The sequence below is a fragment of the Megalobrama amblycephala genome, linkage group LG12 (genome assembly GCF_018812025.1).
Source record: "Megalobrama amblycephala isolate DHTTF-2021 linkage group LG12, ASM1881202v1, whole genome shotgun sequence".
NCBI lineage: Eukaryota > Metazoa > Chordata > Actinopteri > Cypriniformes > Xenocyprididae > Megalobrama > Megalobrama amblycephala.
Window position 1 is genome coordinate 19296823 of NC_063055.1, and position 26830 is coordinate 19323652.

The following is a 26830-nucleotide window of genomic DNA, read 5'->3' on the forward strand; positions in this document are numbered from 1 at the left end:
CTGTTGAGCCCCCCTGCCACGCCCAGGTACCAGCTTCTGCCCCGCCCTGATGGCCAGCGATTTTGATGTGTGTGCAAAGTTTCAAGAGTTTTTGAGCATGTTAAGGGCCCCAAAAACCCCAAAAACTTAGGAAAAAAAATAATTTTCCTAAGGAAAACAATAGGGCCTTCAGCCTTTGGCTTTGGCCCTAATAATCCTTAGGGGATCAAGAGGGCCCTGCACCCCATTAGTGGGTTGGGCCCTAATAATCCTAAAGAAAACAATAAGGCCTTGAGCCTTTGGCTTTAGCCCTTATAATAATAAACGGACGAAATCCAGTAGGGTCCTTGCACTTTGGTGCTCAGGCCCTAAAAATAGATTATAAGCATTATTTCTAGAGGGGGTGTTATATTGAACATTACCGGTGGTTATAATAGCTATTCTGCCCTTATAGCACGTGACTGTGCTCCATTAGACAGATAGTGAACATTTAGAATAAAGTCCCAAGGCGTACTTTTCTTGGTTATTATTCTTTACTGTAAAACTGCAAATACAGAAAATAAAATATGTAAATAAACATTACAGGCAGTTAAATCGCTTGCTACAAACATCTATAACTTGACTAAATTTGTAAATTACTTACAGTCAAATGTTTTCCAAGAATAAACTGTTAAAAGATCGCATATATGAGCTGTGCTGCGTCATCTTTGTCTCTCTCTCGTTTCTGCCCGTTCTAGAACATGCGCACTTCAGCGCTATCAGATCGCGATTTCAAAATAAAAGTCCCGGGGGAAATAATTAACAATATATACAAATAAAATATTAAAATAATACAGGAAAAATACAATTTTGATTTCTAAGAGCAACACACTCCCCCGCATGGTATAATGAAATTATGCCACTATTTACTGACATTTAACTTTGTCTTGCGTTTAACTTTCAGAAAGTCTCTACGATTCCTGAGAAAAGAGAACAACTAGTTCTGAGATTGGTCTCAGAAAGAATTTAGTGGTTCCTTGGTCAACAATTTTCAGTTCTACTTTACGAACCATTTTGTCTGCACTTGGAAAGGTTTTTACAACAAGTCCAACAGGCCAGTTATTCCTTGGTACCTGACTTTCTTTCAAAAGCACGACATCACCAGTTTTTACATTTGGTTTCTCATCAATCCACTTTTTGCGATTCTGCAGTGTTGACAAATAGTCCCTTCGCCACCTTTTCCAAAAGGTATCGGCGAGACATTGCACTTGTTTCCATTGTTTTGTATGGAGATCACTTGTATCAAATTCTCCCTCAGGAGCTAAAACTGCATTTAGTTTCTGTGTCAACAACAATGCTGGAGTGAGTATTTCAGGTGCGTCTGGGTCCGTTGACACTGGTACTAAAGGCCTTGCGTTGATGATTGCCATAACTTCCATCATTAGAGTTGACAAAACCTCATGTGTGAGGCGTGTGGGTTTTTGAATCAGTATACCATTCAGAATTCGTCTAGTAACTCCAATGAGTCTCTCCCAAGATCCCCCCATGTGTGAAGCATGGGGTGGATTGAATATCCATGTGCATCCTGAGTCGCTGAGATAGTTATTTAACTCAGGGTCATTCACATTGATTTTCAACTCTTTGCAGGCACCTATGAAGTTTGTACCTCTATCAGATCGAAGTATTTTTGCTGGGCCACGGATGGAGAAAAATCGCCGCAATGCATTGATGAAACTTGACGTAGACATAGATTCAATCAGCTCGATATGCACTGCTCTGACAGACAGGCACACAAAAATCACTGCCCAGCGCTTTGAATCTGCACTGCCACCTCTTGTACGACGTGTGACTACGCTCCATGGGCCAAACACGTCGATGCCCACGTTAGTAAAAGGTGGTTCAGTAGACAGTCTATCTGCCGGCAAACTTGCCATCTTTTGAGTCTGCAATCTTCCTCTTAACTTGCGGCAGATAACACAGTTGTGAATGATGTTGGAAACGAGACGTTTGCTCCCTATTATCCAAAATCCGGCAGCTCTAATGGCTCCATCAGTAAAATGGCGTCCCTGGTGTGCTACTTGGTTGTGATAGTGTCTTACCAGGAGGGTGGCAATATGATGTTTCTGTGGAATAATGAGAGGATGCTTTTCTCTTTGAGACAGGTCTGATAAAGATATGCGACCTCCAACTCTCAGCAAACCATCATCAATTACTGGATTTAATTTTTGGAGGAGACTTTGCTTTGGAAGGACTACTCTATTTTCAAGGCACTCAAACTCTTCCATAAATGTTTCGCGTTGCACACAGCGTATGATTGTATTCGTGGCTTGTGTCAACTCACTTGGGCTAAAGGGTTTGTTGCAGTAATGCCAACCTTTGCAATGAGCCTCATTTGTTTTTCCACAACAGGATCTTGCAATATGGATTAGTCGAGCTATTGACTTACAGAGAGTCTTCCAGTTAGAGAACCTCTCAAATCTATGAGAGCTTAACTGAGCTGCAGAAATCTTTGTTGCCAGGACTGAAATGTCAGGTCGAATTTCAGCATCAGGTTCCACCAATTCAAAAGTCTCAGCCGATTCTTGGGCATTGCTCTGGAGTAGAAATTGTGGTCCAGAAAACCAACATGTGTACTGCAAACGTTCTGCTGATACAGCTCTGGTGGCAAGGTCTGCTGGGTTGTTGTTGGTATTCACATAACACCACTGTCCAGGATGTGTTGATTTCCTTATCCGAGCTACCCTATTTGCTACATATACATAAAATCTCTTGGTGACATTATAGATATATCCTAAGACTATCCTGCTATCCGTGAAGAACCTGACTGAGTCTATTTCCTCATCAATCTCATCCCTGATAATTTCATACATTTCTACTGCTAGCACAGCCGCACACAATTCCAGGCGAGGCATGGTGTGAGCTGGACGAGGGGCTAACTTTGCTTTCCCTAAGACAAACCCAACTTGACATTGGTTATCAGCGTCAATTACCCTAAGGTAAGCCACTGCTCCTATTGCAACTGTGGAGGCATCCGAAAAGAAGCATAATTCCTTCCTTTGTGTGGCAGACAGTGGAACAGGTACATACGGTCTCTTAATCTGCAAATTTTCCAACGTCTTTAGAGAACATCTCCATTCGTTCCACTCTGCTTGTCTTTCAGTTGAAAGAGGTGCATCCCAGTCACTTTGTTCAGAAGAAAGTTCTCTGAGCAAAGCTTTTCCTTGGACTACAACCGGAGCAAGAAATCCAAGTGGGTCGTATAGACTATTCACTGTGGATAAAACACCCCTTTTCGTAAATGGCTTCTCTTCTTGATTCACTTGGAAGTTAAAGCTATCAGTCTCCAGGTTCCAAGAGAGACCCAGGCTGTGTTGGACAGGCAAATCATCAACTCCTAGGTCTAAGTCCTTCAAGTCTTTGGCATGATCCTCTTTGGGAAATGCTTCCATAACTGTTTTGCTATTAGATGCAATTTTGTGTAATCTAAGATTTGACTCTGCAAGCATTTTTTGTGTGTTTCTAAAGAGATCAATGGCTTCCTCAGGAGTGGAAACTGAAGTCAGTCCATCGTCAACATAAAAATTTCTCACCACAAAGTGCTTTGCATCAGAGCCATGATCGTTTTCTCCTTGCAGAGCAGCACATCGCATGCAGTAAATTGCCACAGCAGGTGAAGGACTGTTTCCAAATACATGGACTTTCATCCTGTACTCAGTTATCCTTTTGTCTAGGTTGTTGTCTTCATACCACAAAAACCGTAAATAATCTCTGTGGTCTTCACTTACAACAAAACAATAAAACATCTGCTGTACATCCGCTGTCACTGCAATGCTCTCTTTGCGGAACCTCATAAGAACCCCAAGGAGTGTGTTGTTTAAATCAGGCCCACTGAGTAATACCTTGTTAAGTGACATGCCTTCAAACTCTGCACTCGAGTCAAACACAACCCTGATTTGATCAGGTTTTTGCGGGTGGTACACACCAAACATAGGAAGGTACCAGCTCTCTTTTTCTTTGTCTATAGAAGGAGCATTCTCTGCGTGGTCATTGTCAAAAAGTTTTTGCATGAACTCAATGAACTGATCTTTCATCTTAGGTTTTTTATCTAGAGTTCTGCGCAGTGATATGAGGCGTTTCATAGCCTGATCTCTGTTATTTGGCAATCGAGACCTTGGAGAGCGAAAAGGTAATGGTGCAACCCAGCTATTTGCAGAATCTTGGAAGACATCACGGCCCATGATTTCTAGAAAAGTTTTGTCTTCCACAGAAAGACCAGGTTTGTCATCGTCTTGCGTTGTTTGGAACACTGCACAGCCTAAGTTATCGGTTGTTTTCCTTAAACTTGATTTCCCATTGTTATCTGGTAACATGTAGTGTTGCTTTGGTGTTCCATCTACACATTCCTTCACCTGAATCTGTTTTGGACAAGGAGTGAGATATGATGTGCGACCGTTACTGAGCACATGTGTTCGATAGACATTCACACTCAAAGGGCGATGCGCTGTTCCCAAGCATACCTCCCCAACTATCACCCATCCGAGATCCAGTCGCTGAGCATATGGAGCATCATTGGGTCCATTTATTTGCTCTCTAACTTTGTGCAGCCTCAGAATGTCTCTTCCTAAAAGTAAGAGAATAGGAGCATCGGGATCAACTGCAGGGATTTGATTTGCAACTGGCCTTAAGTGCAGATAATGCTGAGCAACCTCTGGAGAGGGAATCTCTGTTCTATCATCCGGCAGCATATCACACTCGATTAAGGTTGGCAGTGAGAGTTTTGTTCGTCCGTCTATCGACTCTATCATAAAGTTGATGGCTCTCCGTCCAGAAGTCTGATTTACCCCAGCACAGGTCTTAATAGTGTATGGGGAAAAGCTGGCTTTGATCTCGAAAAGATTAAAAAACTCTGTCTTGGCTAAAGATCTGTTACTTTGTTCATCCAAGACAGCATAAACCCGGACTGCTTTCTCTCTTTTGCCAGCAGGATACACTGTCACCAGACAAATTTTAGAACATGATCTTGCATGACTGGACTCACCACATATCTCTGTGCATTTTGAAGTAACTGAGGTGAGTGAGCTATCAGTCTGCTCCCCGCATTGTTCTTTCTCCTTGACAGGCTTTTCTGAAATCAAGACTGTTGAATCTGGGTGCAAAGCCACAACATGTCGTTCGCTGTTACATTCAGAGCATCTGATTGAAGTTCTGCAATTTTTCGCAATGTGTTTGGTAGAGTCACAGCATCTGAAGCAGATATGATTTTCTTTTAGAAAGGATTTGCGCTCCTCTATTGATTTCTCTCTAAAGGCTCTACACTTTTTGAGAGGGTGAGGTTTGCGGTGAATAGGACATAGTCGATCAGGGCTTTCAATTCGTTTCTGAGGCTGGTTATACTGCTGGTCTAACGTCTGAGATAGCACCTCTGTTCGATGTACAGATATAGCACTCTTTCCGCTGAATTTGTTAGGTTCGGCTCTGCTTGATGCTAATTGATTACTAGAGGTGGAAAATGTGAAACTGGGATCATTCCTTATCTTAGCTTGAGTTCTCACAAATTGTGAGAAAAAGACAAAGGGTGGGAATGCTACTTGATGGTCCTCCTTATATTTGGACCCCTGAACTATCCACTTGTCTTGGAGGCTTGTGGGCAATTTCTCCACTATTGGATTAACCCCACGTGGAGTATCAAGATAGGCAAGACCCGGAAGGTACCCATCAGCCTTTGCACACTCCAGTTCATGAAGAATATCTCCTAACTCTCTCAATTTTTGGTTGTCCTTGTTTGACAATTTCGGTAGATTCTCAATTTTCTTTAGAAGTGCGTTTTCAATCACTTCAGGTGCTCCATAGCACTCCTCTAAGCGCTGCCAAGCCATACTAATTGCTGCTGTTGCATTAAGAACATGCACAGATCTTATTCTTTTTACTTGTTCAGAGGAATCTTTTCCTAGCCACTTCACCATCAAATCCAACTCCTCTCTGGCTGTTAGATTCAGATCATTAGTTGAGTTAACAAAAGAAGCTTTCCATGCCCAATAGTTCTCTGGGCAATCATCAAATTTCAGAAGACCAGAGCTGACCATTTCACGTCTAATCAGATATTTAGTTAGATCTGATGGAACTTGTGTCTCTGGTACATATTGTGAAGAATGATGAAATGATGTTCGTTTCACATCATTCTCATTTTTTGTTTCTTTCTTTACAGCACCATTCTTTTGGCTTAAGAGACGCTGATGATCTATATCTGCACTAGGTGGCGCCAGCAGGGTATAATCAACACCAGCCACAACTGAAGTCAATGGTGGCTTAACTTTGGTTTCTACGGGCTCATCATTGAATGGGTGTTCTGTGAAAGATTCTCTTGAGTGCTGTTGTACATACTCACAGGTCCGCTGAGCAACATTGACTGGCTGCATGTCAGGAACTGATTTTACATGAAGTTTGCCACTTTCAAGCTCTTCCTCTTCTTCCTCATATGCTGCTGCTTCAGCTGAAGCGACTGCTGCTGCACGTTCCACTTGTAAGATGTGTAGACTTGCCTCCAAGTCTGCTTTTTGTTTCAACATACTTGCTTCAAGTTCCGCTTTTTGTTTTATCATATTTGCTTCTTTTTCTGCATAGGCAATTTGAGCGCGTGCTGCAACTGCTTTTGCTCGGGCTCTCATGGCTGCTGAGCTTGTGCTTGATCTTTTTGATGATGACCTGGAAGATCGAGATCGTATTTCAATCTGCTGAAGAGGCTCTGTGAACGTCTTTATATGCTCCCCTTCCTCAGTTGGTTGATAGCTTGCTCCTTGTTGTTGCTCCATTGTGCGTTGCACTTTATCTTCAGGGGGAGGAACTGTCTTAGAAGACCGCAGTATCATGAGCTGTTCATGCAGTGATCTTGTTAAGCTTATTCCGCTGTGATGTTGACTTTTTACTATTCTGCCCTTATAGCACGTGACTGTGCTCCATTAGACAGATAGTGAACATTTAGAATAAAGTCCCAAGGCGTACTTTTCTTGGTTATTATTCTTTACTGTAAAACTGCAAATACAGAAAATAAAATATGTAAATAAACATTACAGGCAGTTAAATCGCTTGCTACAAACATCTATAACTTGACTAAATTTGTAAATTACTTACAGTCAAATGTTTTCCAAGAATAAACTGTTAAAAGATCGCATATATGAGCTGTGCTGCGTCATCTTTGTCTCTCTCTCGTTTCTGCCCGTTCTAGAACATGCGCACTTCAGCGCTATCAGATCGCGATTTCAAAATAAAAGTCCCGGGGGAAATAATTAACAATATATACAAATAAAATATTAAAATAATACAGGAAAAATACAATTTTGATTTCTAAGAGCAACACAATAGCAATTAAAAGCTATTGACTTACAGAGAGTCTTCCAGTTAGAGAACCTCTCAAATCTATGAGAGCTTAACTGAGCTGCAGAAATCTTTGTTGCCAGGACTGAAATGTCAGGTCGAATTTCAGCATCAGGTTCCACCAATTCAAAAGTCTCAGCCGATTCTTGGGCATTGCTCTGGAGTAGAAATTGTGGTCCAGAAAACCAACATGTGTACTGCAAACGTTCTGCTGATACAGCTCTGGTGGCAAGGTCTGCTGGGTTGTTGTTGGTATTCACATAACACCACTGTCCAGGATGTGTTGATTTCCTTATCCGAGCTACCCTATTTGCTACATATACATAAAATCTCTTGGTGACATTATAGATATATCCTAAGACTATCCTGCTATCCGTGAAGAACCTGACTGAGTCTATTTCCTCATCAATCTCATCCCTGATAATTTCATACATTTCTACTGCTAGCACAGCCGCACACAATTCCAGGCGAGGCATGGTGTGAGCTGGACGAGGGGCTAACTTTGCTTTCCCTAAGACAAACCCAACTTGACATTGGTTATCAGCGTCAATTACCCTAAGGTAAGCCACTGCTCCTATTGCAACTGTGGAGGCATCCGAAAAGAAGCATAATTCCTTCCTTTGTGTGGCAGACAGTGGAACAGGTACATACGGTCTCTTAATCTGCAAATTTTCCAACGTCTTTAGAGAACATCTCCATTCGTTCCACTCTGCTTGTCTTTCAGTTGAAAGAGGTGCATCCCAGTCACTTTGTTCAGAAGAAAGTTCTCTGAGCAAAGCTTTTCCTTGGACTACAACCGGAGCAAGAAATCCAAGTGGGTCGTATAGACTATTCACTGTGGATAAAACACCCCTTTTCGTAAATGGCTTCTCTTCTTGATTCACTTGGAAGTTAAAGCTATCAGTCTCCAGGTTCCAAGAGAGACCCAGGCTGTGTTGGACAGGCAAATCATCAACTCCTAGGTCTAAGTCCTTCAAGTCTTTGGCATGATCCTCTTTGGGAAATGCTTCCATAACTGTTTTGCTATTAGATGCAATTTTGTGTAATCTAAGATTTGACTCTGCAAGCATTTTTTGTGTGTTTCTAAAGAGATCAATGGCTTCCTCAGGAGTGGAAACTGAAGTCAGTCCATCGTCAACATAAAAATTTCTCACCACAAAGTGCTTTGCATCAGAGCCATGATCGTTTTCTCCTTGCAGAGCAGCACATCGCATGCAGTAAATTGCCACAGCAGGTGAAGGACTGTTTCCAAATACATGGACTTTCATCCTGTACTCAGTTATCCTTTTGTCTAGGTTGTTGTCTTCATACCACAAAAACCGTAAATAATCTCTGTGGTCTTCACTTACAACAAAACAATAAAACATCTGCTGTACATCCGCTGTCACTGCAATGCTCTCTTTGCGGAACCTCATAAGAACCCCAAGGAGTGTGTTGTTTAAATCAGGCCCACTGAGTAATACCTTGTTAAGTGACATGCCTTCAAACTCTGCACTCGAGTCAAACACAACCCTGATTTGATCAGGTTTTTGCGGGTGGTACACACCAAACATAGGAAGGTACCAGCTCTCTTTTTCTTTGTCTATAGAAGGAGCATTCTCTGCGTGGTCATTGTCAAAAAGTTTTTGCATGAACTCAATGAACTGATCTTTCATCTTAGGTTTTTTATCTAGAGTTCTGCGCAGTGATATGAGGCGTTTCATAGCCTGATCTCTGTTATTTGGCAATCGAGACCTTGGAGAGCGAAAAGGTAATGGTGCAACCCAGCTATTTGCAGAATCTTGGAAGACATCACGGCCCATGATTTCTAGAAAAGTTTTGTCTTCCACAGAAAGACCAGGTTTGTCATCGTCTTGCGTTGTTTGGAACACTGCACAGCCTAAGTTATCGGTTGTTTTCCTTAAACTTGATTTCCCATTGTTATCTGGTAACATGTAGTGTTGCTTTGGTGTTCCATCTACACATTCCTTCACCTGAATCTGTTTTGGACAAGGAGTGAGATATGATGTGCGACCGTTACTGAGCACATGTGTTCGATAGACATTCACACTCAAAGGGCGATGCGCTGTTCCCAAGCATACCTCCCCAACTATCACCCATCCGAGATCCAGTCGCTGAGCATATGGAGCATCATTGGGTCCATTTATTTGCTCTCTAACTTTGTGCAGCCTCAGAATGTCTCTTCCTAAAAGTAAGAGAATAGGAGCATCGGGATCAACTGCAGGGATTTGATTTGCAACTGGCCTTAAGTGCAGATAATGCTGAGCAACCTCTGGAGAGGGAATCTCTGTTCTATCATCCGGCAGCATATCACACTCGATTAAGGTTGGCAGTGAGAGTTTTGTTCGTCCGTCTATCGACTCTATCATAAAGTTGATGGCTCTCCGTCCAGAAGTCTGATTTACCCCAGCACAGGTCTTAATAGTGTATGGGGAAAAGCTGGCTTTGATCTCGAAAAGATTAAAAAACTCTGTCTTGGCTAAAGATCTGTTACTTTGTTCATCCAAGACAGCATAAACCCGGACTGCTTTCTCTCTTTTGCCAGCAGGATACACTGTCACCAGACAAATTTTAGAACATGATCTTGCATGACTGGACTCACCACATATCTCTGTGCATTTTGAAGTAACTGAGGTGAGTGAGCTATCAGTCTGCTCCCCGCATTGTTCTTTCTCCTTGACAGGCTTTTCTGAAATCAAGACTGTTGAATCTGGGTGCAAAGCCACAACATGTCGTTCGCTGTTACATTCAGAGCATCTGATTGAAGTTCTGCAATTTTTCGCAATGTGTTTGGTAGAGTCACAGCATCTGAAGCAGATATGATTTTCTTTTAGAAAGGATTTGCGCTCCTCTATTGATTTCTCTCTAAAGGCTCTACACTTTTTGAGAGGGTGAGGTTTGCGGTGAATAGGACATAGTCGATCAGGGCTTTCAATTCGTTTCTGAGGCTGGTTATACTGCTGGTCTAACGTCTGAGATAGCACCTCTGTTCGATGTACAGATATAGCACTCTTTCCGCTGAATTTGTTAGGTTCGGCTCTGCTTGATGCTAATTGATTACTAGAGGTGGAAAATGTGAAACTGGGATCATTCCTTATCTTAGCTTGAGTTCTCACAAATTGTGAGAAAAAGACAAAGGGTGGGAATGCTACTTGATGGTCCTCCTTATATTTGGACCCCTGAACTATCCACTTGTCTTGGAGGCTTGTGGGCAATTTCTCCACTATTGGATTAACCCCACGTGGAGTATCAAGATAGGCAAGACCCGGAAGGTACCCATCAGCCTTTGCACACTCCAGTTCATGAAGAATATCTCCTAACTCTCTCAATTTTTGGTTGTCCTTGTTTGACAATTTCGGTAGATTCTCAATTTTCTTTAGAAGTGCGTTTTCAATCACTTCAGGTGCTCCATAGCACTCCTCTAAGCGCTGCCAAGCCATACTAATTGCTGCTGTTGCATTAAGAACATGCACAGATCTTATTCTTTTTACTTGTTCAGAGGAATCTTTTCCTAGCCACTTCACCATCAAATCCAACTCCTCTCTGGCTGTTAGATTCAGATCATTAGTTGAGTTAACAAAAGAAGCTTTCCATGCCCAATAGTTCTCTGGGCAATCATCAAATTTCAGAAGACCAGAGCTGACCATTTCACGTCTAATCAGATATTTAGTTAGATCTGATGGAACTTGTGTCTCTGGTACATATTGTGAAGAATGATGAAATGATGTTCGTTTCACATCATTCTCATTTTTTGTTTCTTTCTTTACAGCACCATTCTTTTGGCTTAAGAGACGCTGATGATCTATATCTGCACTAGGTGGCGCCAGCAGGGTATAATCAACACCAGCCACAACTGAAGTCAATGGTGGCTTAACTTTGGTTTCTACGGGCTCATCATTGAATGGGTGTTCTGTGAAAGATTCTCTTGAGTGCTGTTGTACATACTCACAGGTCCGCTGAGCAACATTGACTGGCTGCATGTCAGGAACTGATTTTACATGAAGTTTGCCACTTTCAAGCTCTTCCTCTTCTTCCTCATATGCTGCTGCTTCAGCTGAAGCGACTGCTGCTGCACGTTCCACTTGTAAGATGTGTAGACTTGCCTCCAAGTCTGCTTTTTGTTTCAACATACTTGCTTCAAGTTCCGCTTTTTGTTTTATCATATTTGCTTCTTTTTCTGCATAGGCAATTTGAGCGCGTGCTGCAACTGCTTTTGCTCGGGCTCTCATGGCTGCTGAGCTTGTGCTTGATCTTTTTGATGATGACCTGGAAGATCGAGATCGTATTTCAATCTGCTGAAGAGGCTCTGTGAACGTCTTTATATGCTCCCCTTCCTCAGTTGGTTGATAGCTTGCTCCTTGTTGTTGCTCCATTGTGCGTTGCACTTTATCTTCAGGGGGAGGAACTGTCTTAGAAGACCGCAGTATCATGAGCTGTTCATGCAGTGATCTTGTTAAGCTTATTCCGCTGTGATGTTGACTTTTTACTATTCTGCCCTTATAGCACGTGACTGTGCTCCATTAGACAGATAGTGAACATTTAGAATAAAGTCCCAAGGCGTACTTTTCTTGGTTATTATTCTTTACTGTAAAACTGCAAATACAGAAAATAAAATATGTAAATAAACATTACAGGCAGTTAAATCGCTTGCTACAAACATCTATAACTTGACTAAATTTGTAAATTACTTACAGTCAAATGTTTTCCAAGAATAAACTGTTAAAAGATCGCATATATGAGCTGTGCTGCGTCATCTTTGTCTCTCTCTCGTTTCTGCCCGTTCTAGAACATGCGCACTTCAGCGCTATCAGATCGCGATTTCAAAATAAAAGTCCCGGGGGAAATAATTAACAATATATACAAATAAAATATTAAAATAATACAGGAAAAATACAATTTTGATTTCTAAGAGCAACACAATAGCAATTAAATGTATATAAATGTCTTTGAATGTTACAAGAACAGATCTTTGAATTTAGGTCTGCAAATTTAACTTAAAGTCATTTAAAATGATTTAAAAAGTCAGAGTTCAATTAAAATATTATATTTTCAGCAGCAAAATTCTTTGAACACACCCACACACGCGATCACATTCATATATAAGAAATTATTATAATGCAATCATACAGTAAATAAATTACAGGAAACATGATTAATTCACCTCCATATTGCGATTAAACTAAATAAGTTAGACTCTTAATGGCAATAAGAACTGCTATGTTACGGTGAAAAAATAAAAATAAAGAGAGCATATATCAAGATACTTACTTGCCATCCTTACTAGTCATCCAAACATGCGCTCCTTTGATTTTCTTCTTTGATGAGCAAAGTTGCCCCACGCATCGCGATTACAGAAAGATGGCTGAAAGTGCATTTTTTCAAACTCTGGTGAAGTAGTGCGCTGTCATGACGTAGTATTTTGGCGAATGTGCATTTAAAAAAAAAGTTTATAGGCTATAATACGTGCATGATTAAATTTCTGTTCAAGTTGAAGTTTTTCTAATTCATTGTTGTAGTTAGACTGTAAGTTTACAGAACTTGACTCATTCACCTAACTAAAAGTCAATAATTTTATAGTTTAGTCTGATTAAAATTAAATGTATTTTAAGTGAATATGAATTCAAATTAATTTTTAGATCTGTTAAACAACTTTTGCTTGCAATTAATGCAATTAAATATGTTTAATCAACTTAGAACAACATAATGATATTAAATGTATTATACACATATGTAAAGTACAGCACTATTGCATTATCACAAATACAGCACTCCATAAATTACATTTTATGTCAAATATTATGTAGAAAACTGACACTAGTTGAGTTTAGAGCAGGAGCTGGTGATAAAAATTTCAACAATAAGTTGTACTGGATTATACTGTATAAGCAAGTGTATTCAAATTCAAAAGAAAAATAAATTTCAAGTGTATTAATGCACACAGTATATATTAAAGACTAAGCACATTTAAAATACATTAAAAAATTATTTTTCTTGTGCTTTAGTATATAAGTCAATACATCAGAATAAGTTTACTTATTTAAAACACTATAAAGTTATAATTAAGTAAAAATTAAGTGTATTTTTAAAAGGTGCACTTAAGCATGTTAATAAATATTATCATTAAAGTGTACTTTCTGTAAGTAAAACTTAATTAGACATTATTACCAAGTGCATTTTTAAAAAGAGCACTCAAGCGTATTAATAAATATTGTCATTAAAGTGTACTTTCTTTAAGTACAACTTAATAAGACATTATTACAAAGTGCATTTTTAAAAAGTGCACTTAAGCATGTTAGTAAATATCTGAAGCAAACATCTGAAGCAAAAAGTATCTGAAATCAGCTACTAGTTTACCAAGCAAAATGCATTAGAAATGCATGCAAAACTCTGTAAAGCATATATTGTAAATATTAGAACAACACAGTCCAGTGTCCACAGATTTGATGTAACACAAGAACAGAAAATAATTATTGTAATAATTAATATGCAAATAATTTAATGTTAAATAAATGAATAGATAATACACATAAAAAGTATTATAAGAAGTACAAAGAGATATTTGAAATAATCCAACATAAATATTACCGGTCTATGCCTCTAGACTCACTGCTCATTTTAACATTCTATAATCAAAGATATCACTGGTAGGTTTCCACCTAGAAATATCCATCTTGTAGTCTTAGATGATGAATTCTGAACAACTAAATGATTCTACTATTATGCCAAGGTGATAAATCATCTCTTGCCTGCTAATATTGTCTCATATAGTGAACAACTAAATTATTAGGCCTGTACTAACTGCGTTTAATGTGCCTCTAACTAATTACAGAGACATTTCAAACCAATTGGCATAGCATAAAAAACGACAATGTTGTTGGCCTTAAAAAAGGCTGCTTTTCAAGCCATGGTAATGCATGTTTTTGAAGGATTGGATATCAGTCTGTTTATGTAGATATATTATGTAGATCTGTAAAGTTATCTGTTTAACGTGTTAGTCTAGTGCACGCGCACAATTAATTAATTCGTGTTTTCTTCACACAAGCTGTGTCCCAATTGGGGGTGGGGTTTTGGAGTGGAGGGTTGCCAGGTCTGCGCAACAAAACCATCCCAAAAGTAGCGTAATCACAGCACAAGTGTAAAAGTATCCCAATCCCTGACGTGGCAACAGTGAGCCGAGCGTCGTTACATGGCTAGCGGCTGTGTGACAGACAGCTGACAGTTGACGTTTGTGTACGTGCATTTTAAAGTTTTATGACTTTCTATTGGGTTTTAACACGTTCACTGCCGACGACGACGTGACACTGGACCAAAATATGTATGGTTAAACTATGTAATGTTAGTTTTATATCTTTAACAAGTTAACCTTGTTTGTTTGTATTTTTATGTTATATGAAATGTTAATTTGGAAAATATATACATTAATATTTGTACATTTACTCTGTATTTAAGTCTGAATTTAAAGTACAGTAGTTTAGGATTTTATTCAACTGCACTCCATCTCAGAGACAGATATTGCATTTATGAACTGACTTGGACATCACGGATATTACAGTTTTATTGGAGAAACCGGGGCATTGCTTACATTTATTTGAATTCACACCTGAACTCCTGTCGTCACTGGCGCGCAATGAACTGTGGGATAGTGTAGACCGCGAAGTGTCTTGAGATCGGTGCTTCATTCCCCTGGGAAACTGAGAGGGTGCACTTGATGTCGCTCTCGAATTACGTCATACCTCCTCGCGCCGCGGTGAATCGCACTTCAAAGGACGCTTTTTTCCCCGTTTTCTCAAGAACAGAATACAGTGCATAAAAATGTGTCGATATAAATATTATTTAAATGTCACTTTGTCAATGAAACAGCCTAATTTCTGTACAGTTTTTTTTAAGTTAAGTTAGCAAATGCATAAGTTGTATACATGTATTTGTAATGTAATGTATTAATTTATTTATTCATATAAATGAGTCAGAGTCATTTCTGTTTTTTTTGTGTAAATAAAAGAGAATTGTTCATTGTTTATTTCTTTTATGCAACTTGATGCAAAAATGTAATTTTAAATGAAAAATTTTACGTAGGCCTATATTTTTTTTTTTCATCATGTAAATTAAATGTTTTTACAATAATCGTTCTAAAGCTACATTACATAAAGTACCTTTTACAACTATATACAACAGAACTTAGATTTAACATCAGAAAAATAGCATCACATTTTAAATCATCAGTAAACAGAACAAAACATATAATATTTGTGTACACTTTCATTAGGCAGACGCTGGTGGAGCGTATTATATAAATATATAAAAATCAGAAATATTTGAACATACTAAAACAGATCTATGGTCCATTCAAATTTTGGCTTGGTGATCATAGCTTTAAAATTCTCGCCTGTTACAAATAGTCATGCTCAGCAGGTATATTTTAAGATGTCAGTGCAAGTTTATTTTAGTTAAAACAACTGAACATTTCATTTAACATAACAACAAACAAGGTTAACTAGTTGCTAACGATATAAAACTAACATTACATAGTTTAACCATACATATTTTGGTCCAGTCTCCCGTTGTCTTCGGCAGTGAAGCATGTCAAAACCCCATAAAGTCATAAATGCACACAAACATCAGCTGTCTGTCACACAGCCGTTAGCCATGTAACGACGCTCGGCTCACTGTTGCCACGTCTCGAATTAGGATACTTTTACACTTGTGCTGTGATTACGCTACATTTGGGATGGTTTTGTTGCGCAGACCTGGCAACCCTCCACTCCAAAACCCCACCCCTTTCACGCACTTCGAAGTGCGCGGCCCCTGAATTGGGACACAGCTACAGTCTTCACACAGACTTCTTCGCCCATCCTTCAGCCAGGTGTCAATCAATTGGGGGCGGGTGCAGTAAATGCCCTTATTTTGGATTTTTATATAATACAAATTATTAATACTAATTCGAAGTTTAGTTTGCTAAAGATATCAGCAGTTTGGCTTATGTTTGTAACTTCTTCTTTTTTTTTTTTTTTTATCCCTTGGCCTCTTTGGCGCCCCCCTAGCGAGATTGCGCCCTTGCCTATACTGCCTATATAACGGGCCGGCTCTGGGTATATCCACTGTCATCCCCCCACGGCTATTTTAAATAATAGTTTTACGTTTTCATATGCATATTTCATATTAATTATACTGCATTATAACTCAACGTTTATAATCATCTGCCAAATTTATCCTCGATAATTCCATGTTGTTTTGGTTGAGTTTAATGATAATGCTGTCCTAAACCTATAGCGGACAAAAACATAACAGACTCAAAGCCCTAAAGAGTGAGCACACGCTTTCGACATGCACTTTTGAGAACTCTAAGGAAAGAGCGCGTTCTCTTCGCCTTATGGACACTTCAAACACACGTTTGCACTGCCTGTTTGGTTTACCTGTTTAAACGTTCATAACGAGTGTTTTGTCTGACTCAAAACGCACGTATTCGACGCCCATTTTTGTTATGATAAACGCACGTCAAAAGCGCGCGTTTTTTGGTCACTCCAAAGCGAGAGAGAAAGTTGAGAACGCGCGTTTTGGTACACAAAAACGCACGTTCTTGACGCGCGTTTCCCATGATACCAAAGCGTTCTTAACGCAAATCACACGTCGAGGACGCCCGTTTTGCTGTCAAAACGCGCGCTTTTGACGCGTCAGTGTGCAATCAGACGTCCGACCAGGCGTTTGTGAGTACTTTGGCTTGCCATATATTTCTGTGGCAGGTCGCGGGGCAGGCGCGTATAGCCGTGGCAGGTCGAATGACAGACGCGTATTTCTGTGGCAGGTCGCGGGGCAGGCGCGTATAGCCGTGGCAGGTCGAGTGGCAGCGGTGGCAGGTCGAGTGACAGGCGCGTATATCTGTGACAGGTCGAGTGACAGGCAGGCGCATATATCTGTGACAGGTCGAGTGACAGGCGCATATATCTGTGACAGGTCAAGTGGCAGCTGCCCCTGCCACGCAAAGATTTTACTCTCTCTCTTTTTCTTGTTAGCAAACCTCTGGACTCGATGTCCTGACAGGCTGGAGTTTGTACAACCTTCACAAACACAATAATTTACCATGAGGATGATAAATAGAATACAAAAACTACAGAAAACACACTGATTCACGACCGCTGTCACTGAATACCAGCCTACTCTGCACGGAGTCAACACTGAGCTCGGCTCCCTTTAGTGACGTAAAATGACGCGACGCTGAAAAAAAGCGGTTTTTATAGAGACCGTCACTTTATCTACTAAATGCCTTATGTCCTGCAAAACATTTTTAAACCCTGCAGTACCTTTTTATATGGTATTTTTGTACAAGGTTAATATATTCATCTCGAAAAAAATGTCTAACCTGCAATATGCACTTTAAGCGTGTTAGTAAATATTGTCATCTAAGTGTACTTTCTTTAAGTAGAACTTAATTAGACATTATTACAAAATGCATTTTTAAAAAGTGCACTTAAGCGTGTTAATAAATATTGTCATTAAAGTGTACTTTCTATAAGTAGAACTTAATTAGACATTATTACAAAGTGCATTTTTAAAATGTGCACTTAAGCATGTTAATAAATATTGTCATTAAAGTATATTCTATTTAAGTACACTTAAGTGGCCTTTAATTTTAATTATATTATCTGCAAGTGTACTTTTTAAAAAGTATACTTTAAGATTTGAAGTACACACAAAGTACACTTTCAATACAATTAAGTGCACTTCTTAATTGGGCAACCTGGGTAGTGCAACAAGGGCAACCTGGGTAGTTTTATTTAACTCAACTATTGTTTAAAAATCACTATATTGCTGGATTAAAATGAACCCAAAATAGGTTGGAAATTAAATCACAGTATACTCACTACAAAAAACTAGACTACACCACTATGACAACGAACTACCAGTGCGAACTACGGCAAAAGGTTCTTAAAGGGTTAGTTCACCCAAAAATGAAAATTCTGTCATTACTTACCCTCATGCCGTTCCACACCCATAAGACCTTCGTTCATCTTCGGAACACAAATTAAGATATTTTAGTTGAAATCCGATGGCTCCGTGAGGCCTCCATAGGGAGCAATGACACTTCCTCTCTCAAAATCCATAAAGGTACTAAAAACATATTTAAATCGGTTCATGTGAGTACAGTAGTTCAATATTAATATTATAAAGCGACGCAAATATTTTTGGATCGCCAAAAAAACAAAATAACGACTTATTTAGTGATGGCCGATTTCAAAACACTGCATCATGAAGCATCGGAGCATAAATGAATCAGTGTGTCGAATCATGATTCAGATCGCGTGTCACACTGCCAACGGCTGAAATCACGTGTCTTTGGCACTACGAACAGCAGATTCAAAACACTGATTCATTTATGATCCGATGCTTCCTGAAGCAATGTTTTGAAATCAGCCATCACTAAATAAGTCGATATTTTGTTTTTTTTGGCGCATCAAAAATATTCTCGTCGCTTTATAATATTAATATTGAACCACTGTACTCACATGAACCGATTTAAATATGTTTTTAGTACCTTTATGGATCTTGAGAGAGGAAATGTCATTGCTCCCTATGGAGGCCTCATGGAGCCATCGGATTTCAACTAAAATATCTTAATTTGTGTTCCGAAGATTAACGAAGGTCTTACGGGTGTGGAACAACATGAGGGTAAGTAATAAATGACAGAATTTTCTTTTTTGGGTGAACTAACCCTTTTAATATTTTAGACAACCCTTCGCCATTGGAAGGAAGAAAAGCGACGTGTCATGACTTGTGAATATTAAAAAGAGAAGATTTCATGCAGCATTGGTATTTTGCTGTTCGCGTGGAATCTGTGTTTGTGTTGATAAGTGTTTTTATTGGAGCCTTGTGGTAAGAAAGTCGTAATGAGAAAGAGAACGCGCTGAGATAGCACAGGTTAGACTGAAATAAATACATACGAGTATAGCGCATGTAGCTATCATATCACGTGTGTGCTGGTATTTTAACACAAAAGATGTGTGTGTGTCCAGGTATTCCCCATGTTAAAATGTGTGTGGGCATGCGCATTTAGGACTGAAACACTCTTTCTCTCTCTCTCTCTGTTTTAAACATTCCATAGACATAATGATTTTTCTAATGTACAAACTGTATATTCTATCCCCTAAACCTACCCATCACAGAAAACGTTCTGCATTTTTACATTTTCAAAAAACATCACTTAGTATGATTTATAAAATGTTTTCCTCATGGGGACCAAACAATTTCCCCACAAAGTAAAGGATTTTGGATATTGCCATCTTTGTGGGGACATTTGGTCCCCATAACATAGGGAATACCTGAACCACACACATACACATAAATAAATAGTTGTCTGTACTGGCAGAGCTGTGGTGTCTTCTTGCAGATGTGTTCTGGATAAATCAGAGATGCCGGAAGGCAAACAGACTTCTTAGACAGAGACCACCTATCTGCTTTTAAGATACACAAGACAGAACCAGTTTCTAAATATCACAATGCATTAAAATCCTTCAGGATTTGTGTAACGTGGTGATCAGGTGCTTGATGCACCTCCTCTACCAGGGTTCACCAGTTTAAACACATCGGCTTCAAAGTGGACAAGGTTACACAAACATTAGAGAAGACATTGGCTTGACTGGTCACTTTGTACATTTATCATACACACATATATCTCACACAGACTCAGCTGTCTCACACATATTGGTGAATATGTATCACTCACAAATGGAACTTACACAAAATCCTCTGGAGAAGATCTGGGTGCCGTGGATGAGCAGCAGGCTGAGACAGAGAAGAGGCTGTAAGTCAGACATCTAAAGAAACATCTCTTTCTGTCTCATCCTTCACTCTATTTCTGTGGTCTTACCATCGGGTTATAAAAGTATCAGTTAGTGGATATCTTTTTTACTCATTATGCTGTTAGAAATGTATCTCTGGACTTTGTAAACTTTTTTTGTAAAATATTTGTAGGCCTAACTACAATTTATAAGACCTTAAACAATTTTTCATAAAACCTTCAAAAATATTTTTAAGAGACTGCCTAAGTGAGAAGTGAGAGTTTGTCATAGATAAGAAAGCATATTGCATAGTGAAAATGCTTTTAAATAATATCATACAGAGAATTTTTCCTAATACTTTTGCTAAGTGAGAATTGTGATGAAAATCTGTTTTGTGATGTTTGTTTTGTGTGTGTGTGTGTGTTAGTGGCGTTTGACAGTATATGATGGTTTGTGTCCTCTGGGCTGTTCACCTCAGTCCAGTTCATTGCCATTTACGCACACCCACACAGAAATGACTAATAGTACATAAGACACTAGTACTGTTTCTTCATATAAACATCACTAATTAACAGTGAAATAAGTGGGAGTTGTAAACATGGCTTCTGTCTCTATAGAGATCAGTTGTAAAACCATATCAAATAATGCATACATTTGAAACAAAATGTTAAATTAATATGCACTGTGTATGAAAGTATCATGAGTTTTTTTATTTATTTAGACATAATGTGTGTGCTTGTTTCAGCATCAGTTCCGCAGTTCACCAACTCTCCCACCATGATTGTGATGGTTGGTCTGCCTGCCCGTGGAAAGACTTACATCTCTAAGAAACTCACACGCTACCTCAACTGGATTGGCGTTCCCACAAAGGGTGAGAATTATTATTCATGGGAAAATTATACAAACAGATCAATTTTTCTAAGTAGCAGGTAGAAGCACAAATCTTCTCATACATTAGAAACAAGCAGTTGTTAACCAGCAGTTGAGCCTAGATAATTAAAATTCCATGAATGTTGAAATAGTGTTTATAATGCTAATATCAAATTCCAATATCTACATTTTTAAAAAAAAATATTTTTTTTGCAATTTGGTAAATGGCTGACAAAATGGCTATGTACAGTATAATTCAGAATTGCCTAAATTAATTGAACACTTTCATATCAGTATAGCCAAAATTAACAAAAAATATTTAAAAACAAAATGTTCATTATCCACTGACAAGGCTATTGGTAGATTTAGGTACTAATATTTTTCTGTTGGTCAATACAGATCATTGCAGTATATGATCTGTATATAGCACTGATATATTAGATGACTGTTTAAGTACATTTTTTGTTGGTAACAATATGGTCATTTTTTTTGGCCATTTTCACTGTTAATTGGGCAACTTTGGCAAAATGTTTGGTTGTTTTTCAAATTCAATAGTCTTTAAAGAACATAAGTCTTAAAAGATGTATTCGTAACTGTGCAGTAGACAGTGTCACTGATAGTAAAAACTATTTTGACAGTGTTTAACGTTGGACAGTACCGTAGGGATGCCGTACGCACCTATAAGAGTTACGAATTCTTCTGCCCAGACAACGAAGAGGCCATGAAGATTCGCAAGTGAGAAACTCACACTTTACACAACAGTGATTAATTTAAGCAGTATCACATGAGCAAGAGTGCTGCTGTATTAAAATCAAAATTAAGGTCTTGTTTATGTACTGTTGTAGAAAAGCAATATAACACTTGCAATCACGCTATTGGTCTGAATATTTAGTACTGCTGTAATTCGGTTGTAAGCCAGAGGCTGCAGGCCAGAGTTCAATAAAAATGAAGTTAACATTGAGTAACTTACATTTTAGACACAATATTGCCTGTCAATTTGTCTATTTTTGCTCCACCATGAATAAAAATAGTTTCAAATGAATCCCCAGAAAAATGAACACTTTTGAGCCAATACACTGCAGCAATATTTGTTTCTGAATCAATCAGTTAAGTGAATGATTGTCAAGTCACCTTTATTTGTATTGCGCTTTACACTGCGTTCCAAATTATTATGCAATTGATATATCAGTAAGATTTCAGTACAATAAACATTCAGATTTTAGTTTTTCTAAGAAAATGTTTGTTTGTTTATTTATCCATGTCTTTTTAGATAACTGGTATCAATCTCAGACAAAATAATTTGCCAGGTCTATGGAAACCCTACTTAGAGGGTGTTCCACATTATTAAGCAAGTCACAGTTCTCATGCAATATGGGGAGGAAGAAAGATCTTTCTGAAGATGAAAAGCATGAAATGGTGCAATGTTGTGCAAAAGGCATGAAAACAACTAATATTGTGTGAAACTGAATGGAGATTATTGAATTATCATAAGATTTGTGAGTGATTTAGAGCATAGCAGAACTCGGTCAGATAAAGGCTTATTAATGAAATTTCCTGTCAAAAAATGTATTGTATTAAAAGGGCAGCTATAAAAAAGCCAGTGTTGAGCAGCAAACAGGTATTTGAAGCTGCTGGTGTCTCTGGAGTCTCAAGAAGCTCTCCATGCAGGCTGGCAGTTGTGCGTAAAGATGCATTTCAGCCACTCCAAACCAAACCTCACAAAGAGAAACATTTACAGTGATTTTAGAAATAAATTTTCAAACAGTTTTATTGCTGTGGTGTTTTTTTGCAGCATGGGATAGTGCATAGTGCATTGTACAATAGTGCATTGTACTATGCACTATCCTCCTTTTTATACCATAGCTGAAAATGGCCAGTTTTGAACTCCACATATCTTGCAAAAGTCATTTAATACCCTCCATCTCACTTCCCAGTATTCCAGCCCAATTCATCACCCACCAGCTCCTTGCTGACGTCACAGTCTTGTTGGAACGTGGTGGCCATTCACCAACCATCCAGAAATCCATCCATTTAGACCATGCATTGTAGTACAGCAATAGTCAGTGAATTAATCTATTCAAAAATGAGTCTTCATGTATTTCTACACCCACTGTAAATGTTTCTCTTTGTGAGGTTTGGTTTGGAGTGGCTAAAATGCATCTTAACACACAACTGCCAGCCTGCACGGAGAGCTTCTTGAGACTCCAGAGACACCAGCAGCTTCAAATACCTGTTTGCTGCTCAACACTGGCTTTTTTATAGCTGCCCTTTTAATACAATACATTTTTTGACAGGAAATTTCATTAATAAGCCTTTATCTGACCGAGTTCTGCTATGCTCTAAATCACTCACAAATCTTATGATAATTCAATAATCTCCATTCAGTTTCACACAATATTAGTTGTTTTCATGCCTTTTGCACAACATTGCACCATTTCATGCTTTTCATCTTCAGAAAGATCTTTCTTCCTCCCCATATTGCATGAGAACTGTGACTTGCTTAATAATGTGGAACACCCTCTAAGTAGGGTTTCCATAGACCTGGCAAATTATTTTGTCTGAGATTGATACCAGTTATCTAAAAAGACATGGATAAATAAACAAACAAACATTTTCTTAGAAAAACTAAAATCTGAATGTTTATTGTACAGAAATCTTACTGATATGTCACTTGCATAATAATTTGGAATGCAGTGTATATAGTACAGACTGTTTCAAAGCAACTTTACAGTGATAAGAGGGTATGATTCAATGATGCAAGTAGTTCATTTCGGCTGTACAGCAGCTCTAAAAGAAAATAATGTCATTGTTCAGCTAAAGTCAGTTCAGTGTTGATTCAGTTTCGTTGTAAAGGTCATCAAAAAAAAAAAAAATAATGATGTTATCCAGGTCAGTTCAGATTTCATCCAATAGTGTAGAGTGCAGTCAAATCAATAATATAGTTAAATATATAAATGTCCCTAACTAAGCGTGAGGTGACAGGGGCAATGAACCCAGAATGGAGAGAAAAACCTTGGGAGAAATCAAGCTCAGTCACGGAGTTCTTCATGGGCTAACGATTCTGTGACTGACTCACTCATAAAGACAGTTACTTGCTGCTGGTGTAATGTAATGTAACCTGCAGAGAGGGTCTCTGCCCTTTGTAGTGAGTAGGGAATAGGGATGCTCATTTGCGATTGGAATTCGCCCTATATCAGTACTCATTGAACACCATTTGGCTAATCATATTTGAGCACCAGAACTAACTGTTGTATAAATCATATTGTACACATTTTGTGTGTGTTTGTTATTGTATTTTTTGTTTTCTTTTATTAATTGTGTGCTTTAGAGCGTGTGCTCTGGCGGCATTGAAGGACGTCTGTTGTTACTTCACTCAGGATCATGGACAAGTGGCAGTAAGTGACAGCACACACACACACACACACACACACACACACACACACACACACACACACGCACGCGCGCGCTCGCTCACCTCAACACAGACAATAGTTACTGGTGTTTCCACAGAACTTGATGCATTAAGAGCTGTGATTAGAAACTTAACGGTTTCTAAATTTGCAGTAAAAGCTGGTAAGGAAGTATTATCACAGTAGTTTCTAAATGTTTTAGATACAAACAGCCAAAAAGTTTAATATAAGATTTTTTTTATTAAATGTTTTTGAAAGAAGTCTTTTATACTCATCAAGGCTGTGTTTATTTTAAAAGAAACACTAATATGCTGATTTACTGATCAAGAAACACTTCTTATCGTTTATTCTAAAAATTGTGTGGAAATTGTAATATACTACCATTCAAAAATGTTTAGGGTAAGATTAATGCTATTAATTGAATATCGCAGTTTCTACTCAGCTTTATTTATATAGCACCACTAAAAACAACAATTGTTGACTAAGGTGCTATACACTCAAAGTGCTATCAACTACAAAAATATTAAGCAGCAAAAACAATAAGATCAAAAAAAGCAGCAATAATAAGAACAATTATTAATAATTGAGCACCAATAAAAACCAAATCAGCATGTTAGTGTAATAAGACGGAACATGACGTGGGATCCATGTGCAGGCTTTATTGAACAGATCTCGTGGTCAAACAGTGGCAAACAGGTACGGCAAAGGATAGACAAATACGTGGTCGAAGAACAGGCAGTAAGTCAGGGCAGGCAGATATCAGTCACAAGTCAGAGAGGGTGCAAATAGTCCAAAGGGCAGGCAGCAGAGAATCGTACACAGGAAACAGACTGGGTCAATAACAGGCAGACAAAAACAGTGACAAACGCTCAGAAATGCAAACCGTAGTAATACAAGACCTCGCAATGAGTGTGAGAATGGCTCTGGAAGCCATGACGTGGCTCTGGAAGATCAGCGGAGATGTGACGTGGCTCTGGAAGATCAGCGGAGACGTGGCGAGGCTCTGGGAGGTCTGCTGAGACGTGGCGAGGCTCTGGGAGATCAACTTGTGATTTGACTTGATTCAGGAAGAGCAACTGTCACTTTACTTGGCTCAGGAAGTTTAACTGTGACTTGGCTCACGAAGATCAACTGTGGCTTGACTTGGCTCACGAAGATCAACTGTGACATGACTTGGCTCAGGGAGATCAGCGGTGGCTTGACTTGGTATTGTTGTTGTGGCCGCCATTTTGTGAGTGTCTTTTAGCGCGGCAGCCATTACATGAGTGGACGAGGTGTCGCATTCCTCCGCGACACCCACAGTAAATATAGAGCCAACAGTCAACAATGCAAACTCCAAGAAGTGACTGAGGGATGAACGGGGTCCCTCACGAATCAGTTGTGATTTAAGTGGCTGATTGATGTCCTCACAAAAAAAAAAGTCTATCAGCACACAGTCCAGTAAATCTGAACAGTACACAACGTCTAAATATTCCTTAATGTAATCTTCCAACGATCGTGTGCCCTGCTTGAGCCATAACAACAATTGTGCAATGTTCCTACTGGACGAGTGTTCTCCAGAAAAGCTGCTGGATCCTTGTTGTGGCGAAGTCTTCTGTAACAAGACGGGACACGACGTGGGATCCATGTGCAGGCTTTACTGAACAGATCTCATGATCAAACAGGTATGGCAAAGGATAGCTAAATACATGGTCAAAGAGACCTCATAATGAGTGTGAGAATGAGAATGGCTTAAATAGTCCAGGTAATGTGCTGGGTGTGGGTGATTGCTGATTGGTGGAGTGAGTGCAGGTGCTTGGCAGGGGGGATTATGGGAAATGGAGTCCGGGAATGACTGGAACTGTGACAGTTAGCTTGATTTCTGAAGGATCATATAACACTGAAGACAGGAGTAAGGGCTGCTGGATATTCAGTTTTGCCATCACTGGAATAACTTATACTTTTTAAATATATTAAAATAGAAAATTATTTTAAACTGTAATAATTTTTCACAATATTACTTTTTTACTGTATTTTTGATCAAATAAATGCAGCCTTGGTAAACCTTCTTTCAAATAGGTTTAACAAATTTATGTTCCTTTTCAAGGTGGAATTTCGACTCTGCATCATGGTGTTGATGCTATGGGAACGCTATGCGTGAACTGGTGTCTGAAGCATGTGTGCATGCACACCAATTTCAGACGATGCCACAGGCTATAAAAGGGCACCTGAACAACACATCATTAGCTCTTTTGTTATCAGGATGCAGCTTTGTCTGTGTGCGTGTGAAATTTAAACCTGTGACACTGTTTGTTTTGAAAAGTGTTAAAGCAAAGGTGGTTAGTGGGTTTAGAATGTGTGTTATGCCCTGTCCCCGCTTCATTACAGGCTTTTAGGAGCAGAGCATATTTGGTCAGCTATCGAGGGGGCTATGTGATCGCTTCACAGTGGAGAACATCCCACCTGGCTCCC

The 26830-nt window shown here is 39.0% G+C and overlaps 3 protein-coding genes across 6 annotated transcripts in view; 1 reads left to right on the forward strand and 2 right to left on the reverse strand.

Moving 5' to 3' along the window:
* Positions 1-416: 416 nt before the first annotated feature.
* Positions 417-7305, reverse strand: LOC125280220. Of its 2 annotated transcripts, XR_007187556.1 has the most exons (3): positions 7087-7305; positions 623-6987; positions 417-523 (listed from the first exon to the last, which is right to left on the reverse strand). XR_007187556.1 is itself a non-coding variant. In XM_048210604.1 (2 exons), exon 2 carries the CDS (start codon positions 6822-6824, stop codon positions 930-932), a length of 5895 nt encoding a protein of 1964 aa, XP_048066561.1. In that variant the 5' UTR covers positions 6825-6987; positions 7087-7305; the 3' UTR covers positions 417-929. The 2 variants fall into 2 exon arrangements, 1 of the variants encoding a protein (XP_048066561.1); XM_048210604.1 differs by having other exon boundaries at positions 417-6987.
* Positions 6977-12239, reverse strand: LOC125279290. Its single transcript, XM_048208800.1, has 3 exons — positions 12022-12239; positions 7313-11922; positions 6977-6987 (listed from the first exon to the last, which is right to left on the reverse strand). The coding sequence occupies exons 2-3, from the start codon at positions 11757-11759 to the stop codon at positions 6977-6979; spliced, it is 4458 nt and encodes a 1485-aa protein (XP_048064757.1). The 5' UTR covers positions 11760-11922; positions 12022-12239.
* A 7672-nt stretch (positions 12240-19911) lies between these two features.
* si:dkey-96f10.1 (6-phosphofructo-2-kinase/fructose-2,6-bisphosphatase) overlaps positions 19912-26830 on the forward strand; it is a 133158-nt gene continuing 126239 nt past the window's right edge. For 2 of the 3 annotated variants that reach the window (XM_048209452.1, XM_048209453.1), the window contains exons 1-4: positions 19913-20122; positions 20845-20970; positions 21608-21704; positions 24298-24364. In XM_048209452.1, the coding sequence (XP_048065409.1) occupies positions 20032-20122; positions 20845-20970; positions 21608-21704; positions 24298-24364 (381 nt within the window). In that variant the 5' untranslated portion in view covers positions 19913-20031. Of the gene's footprint in view, positions 20123-20844; positions 20971-21607; positions 21705-24297; positions 24365-26830 lie in introns of all 3 variants that reach the window. The other variant, XM_048209454.1, reaches the window with a different exon arrangement.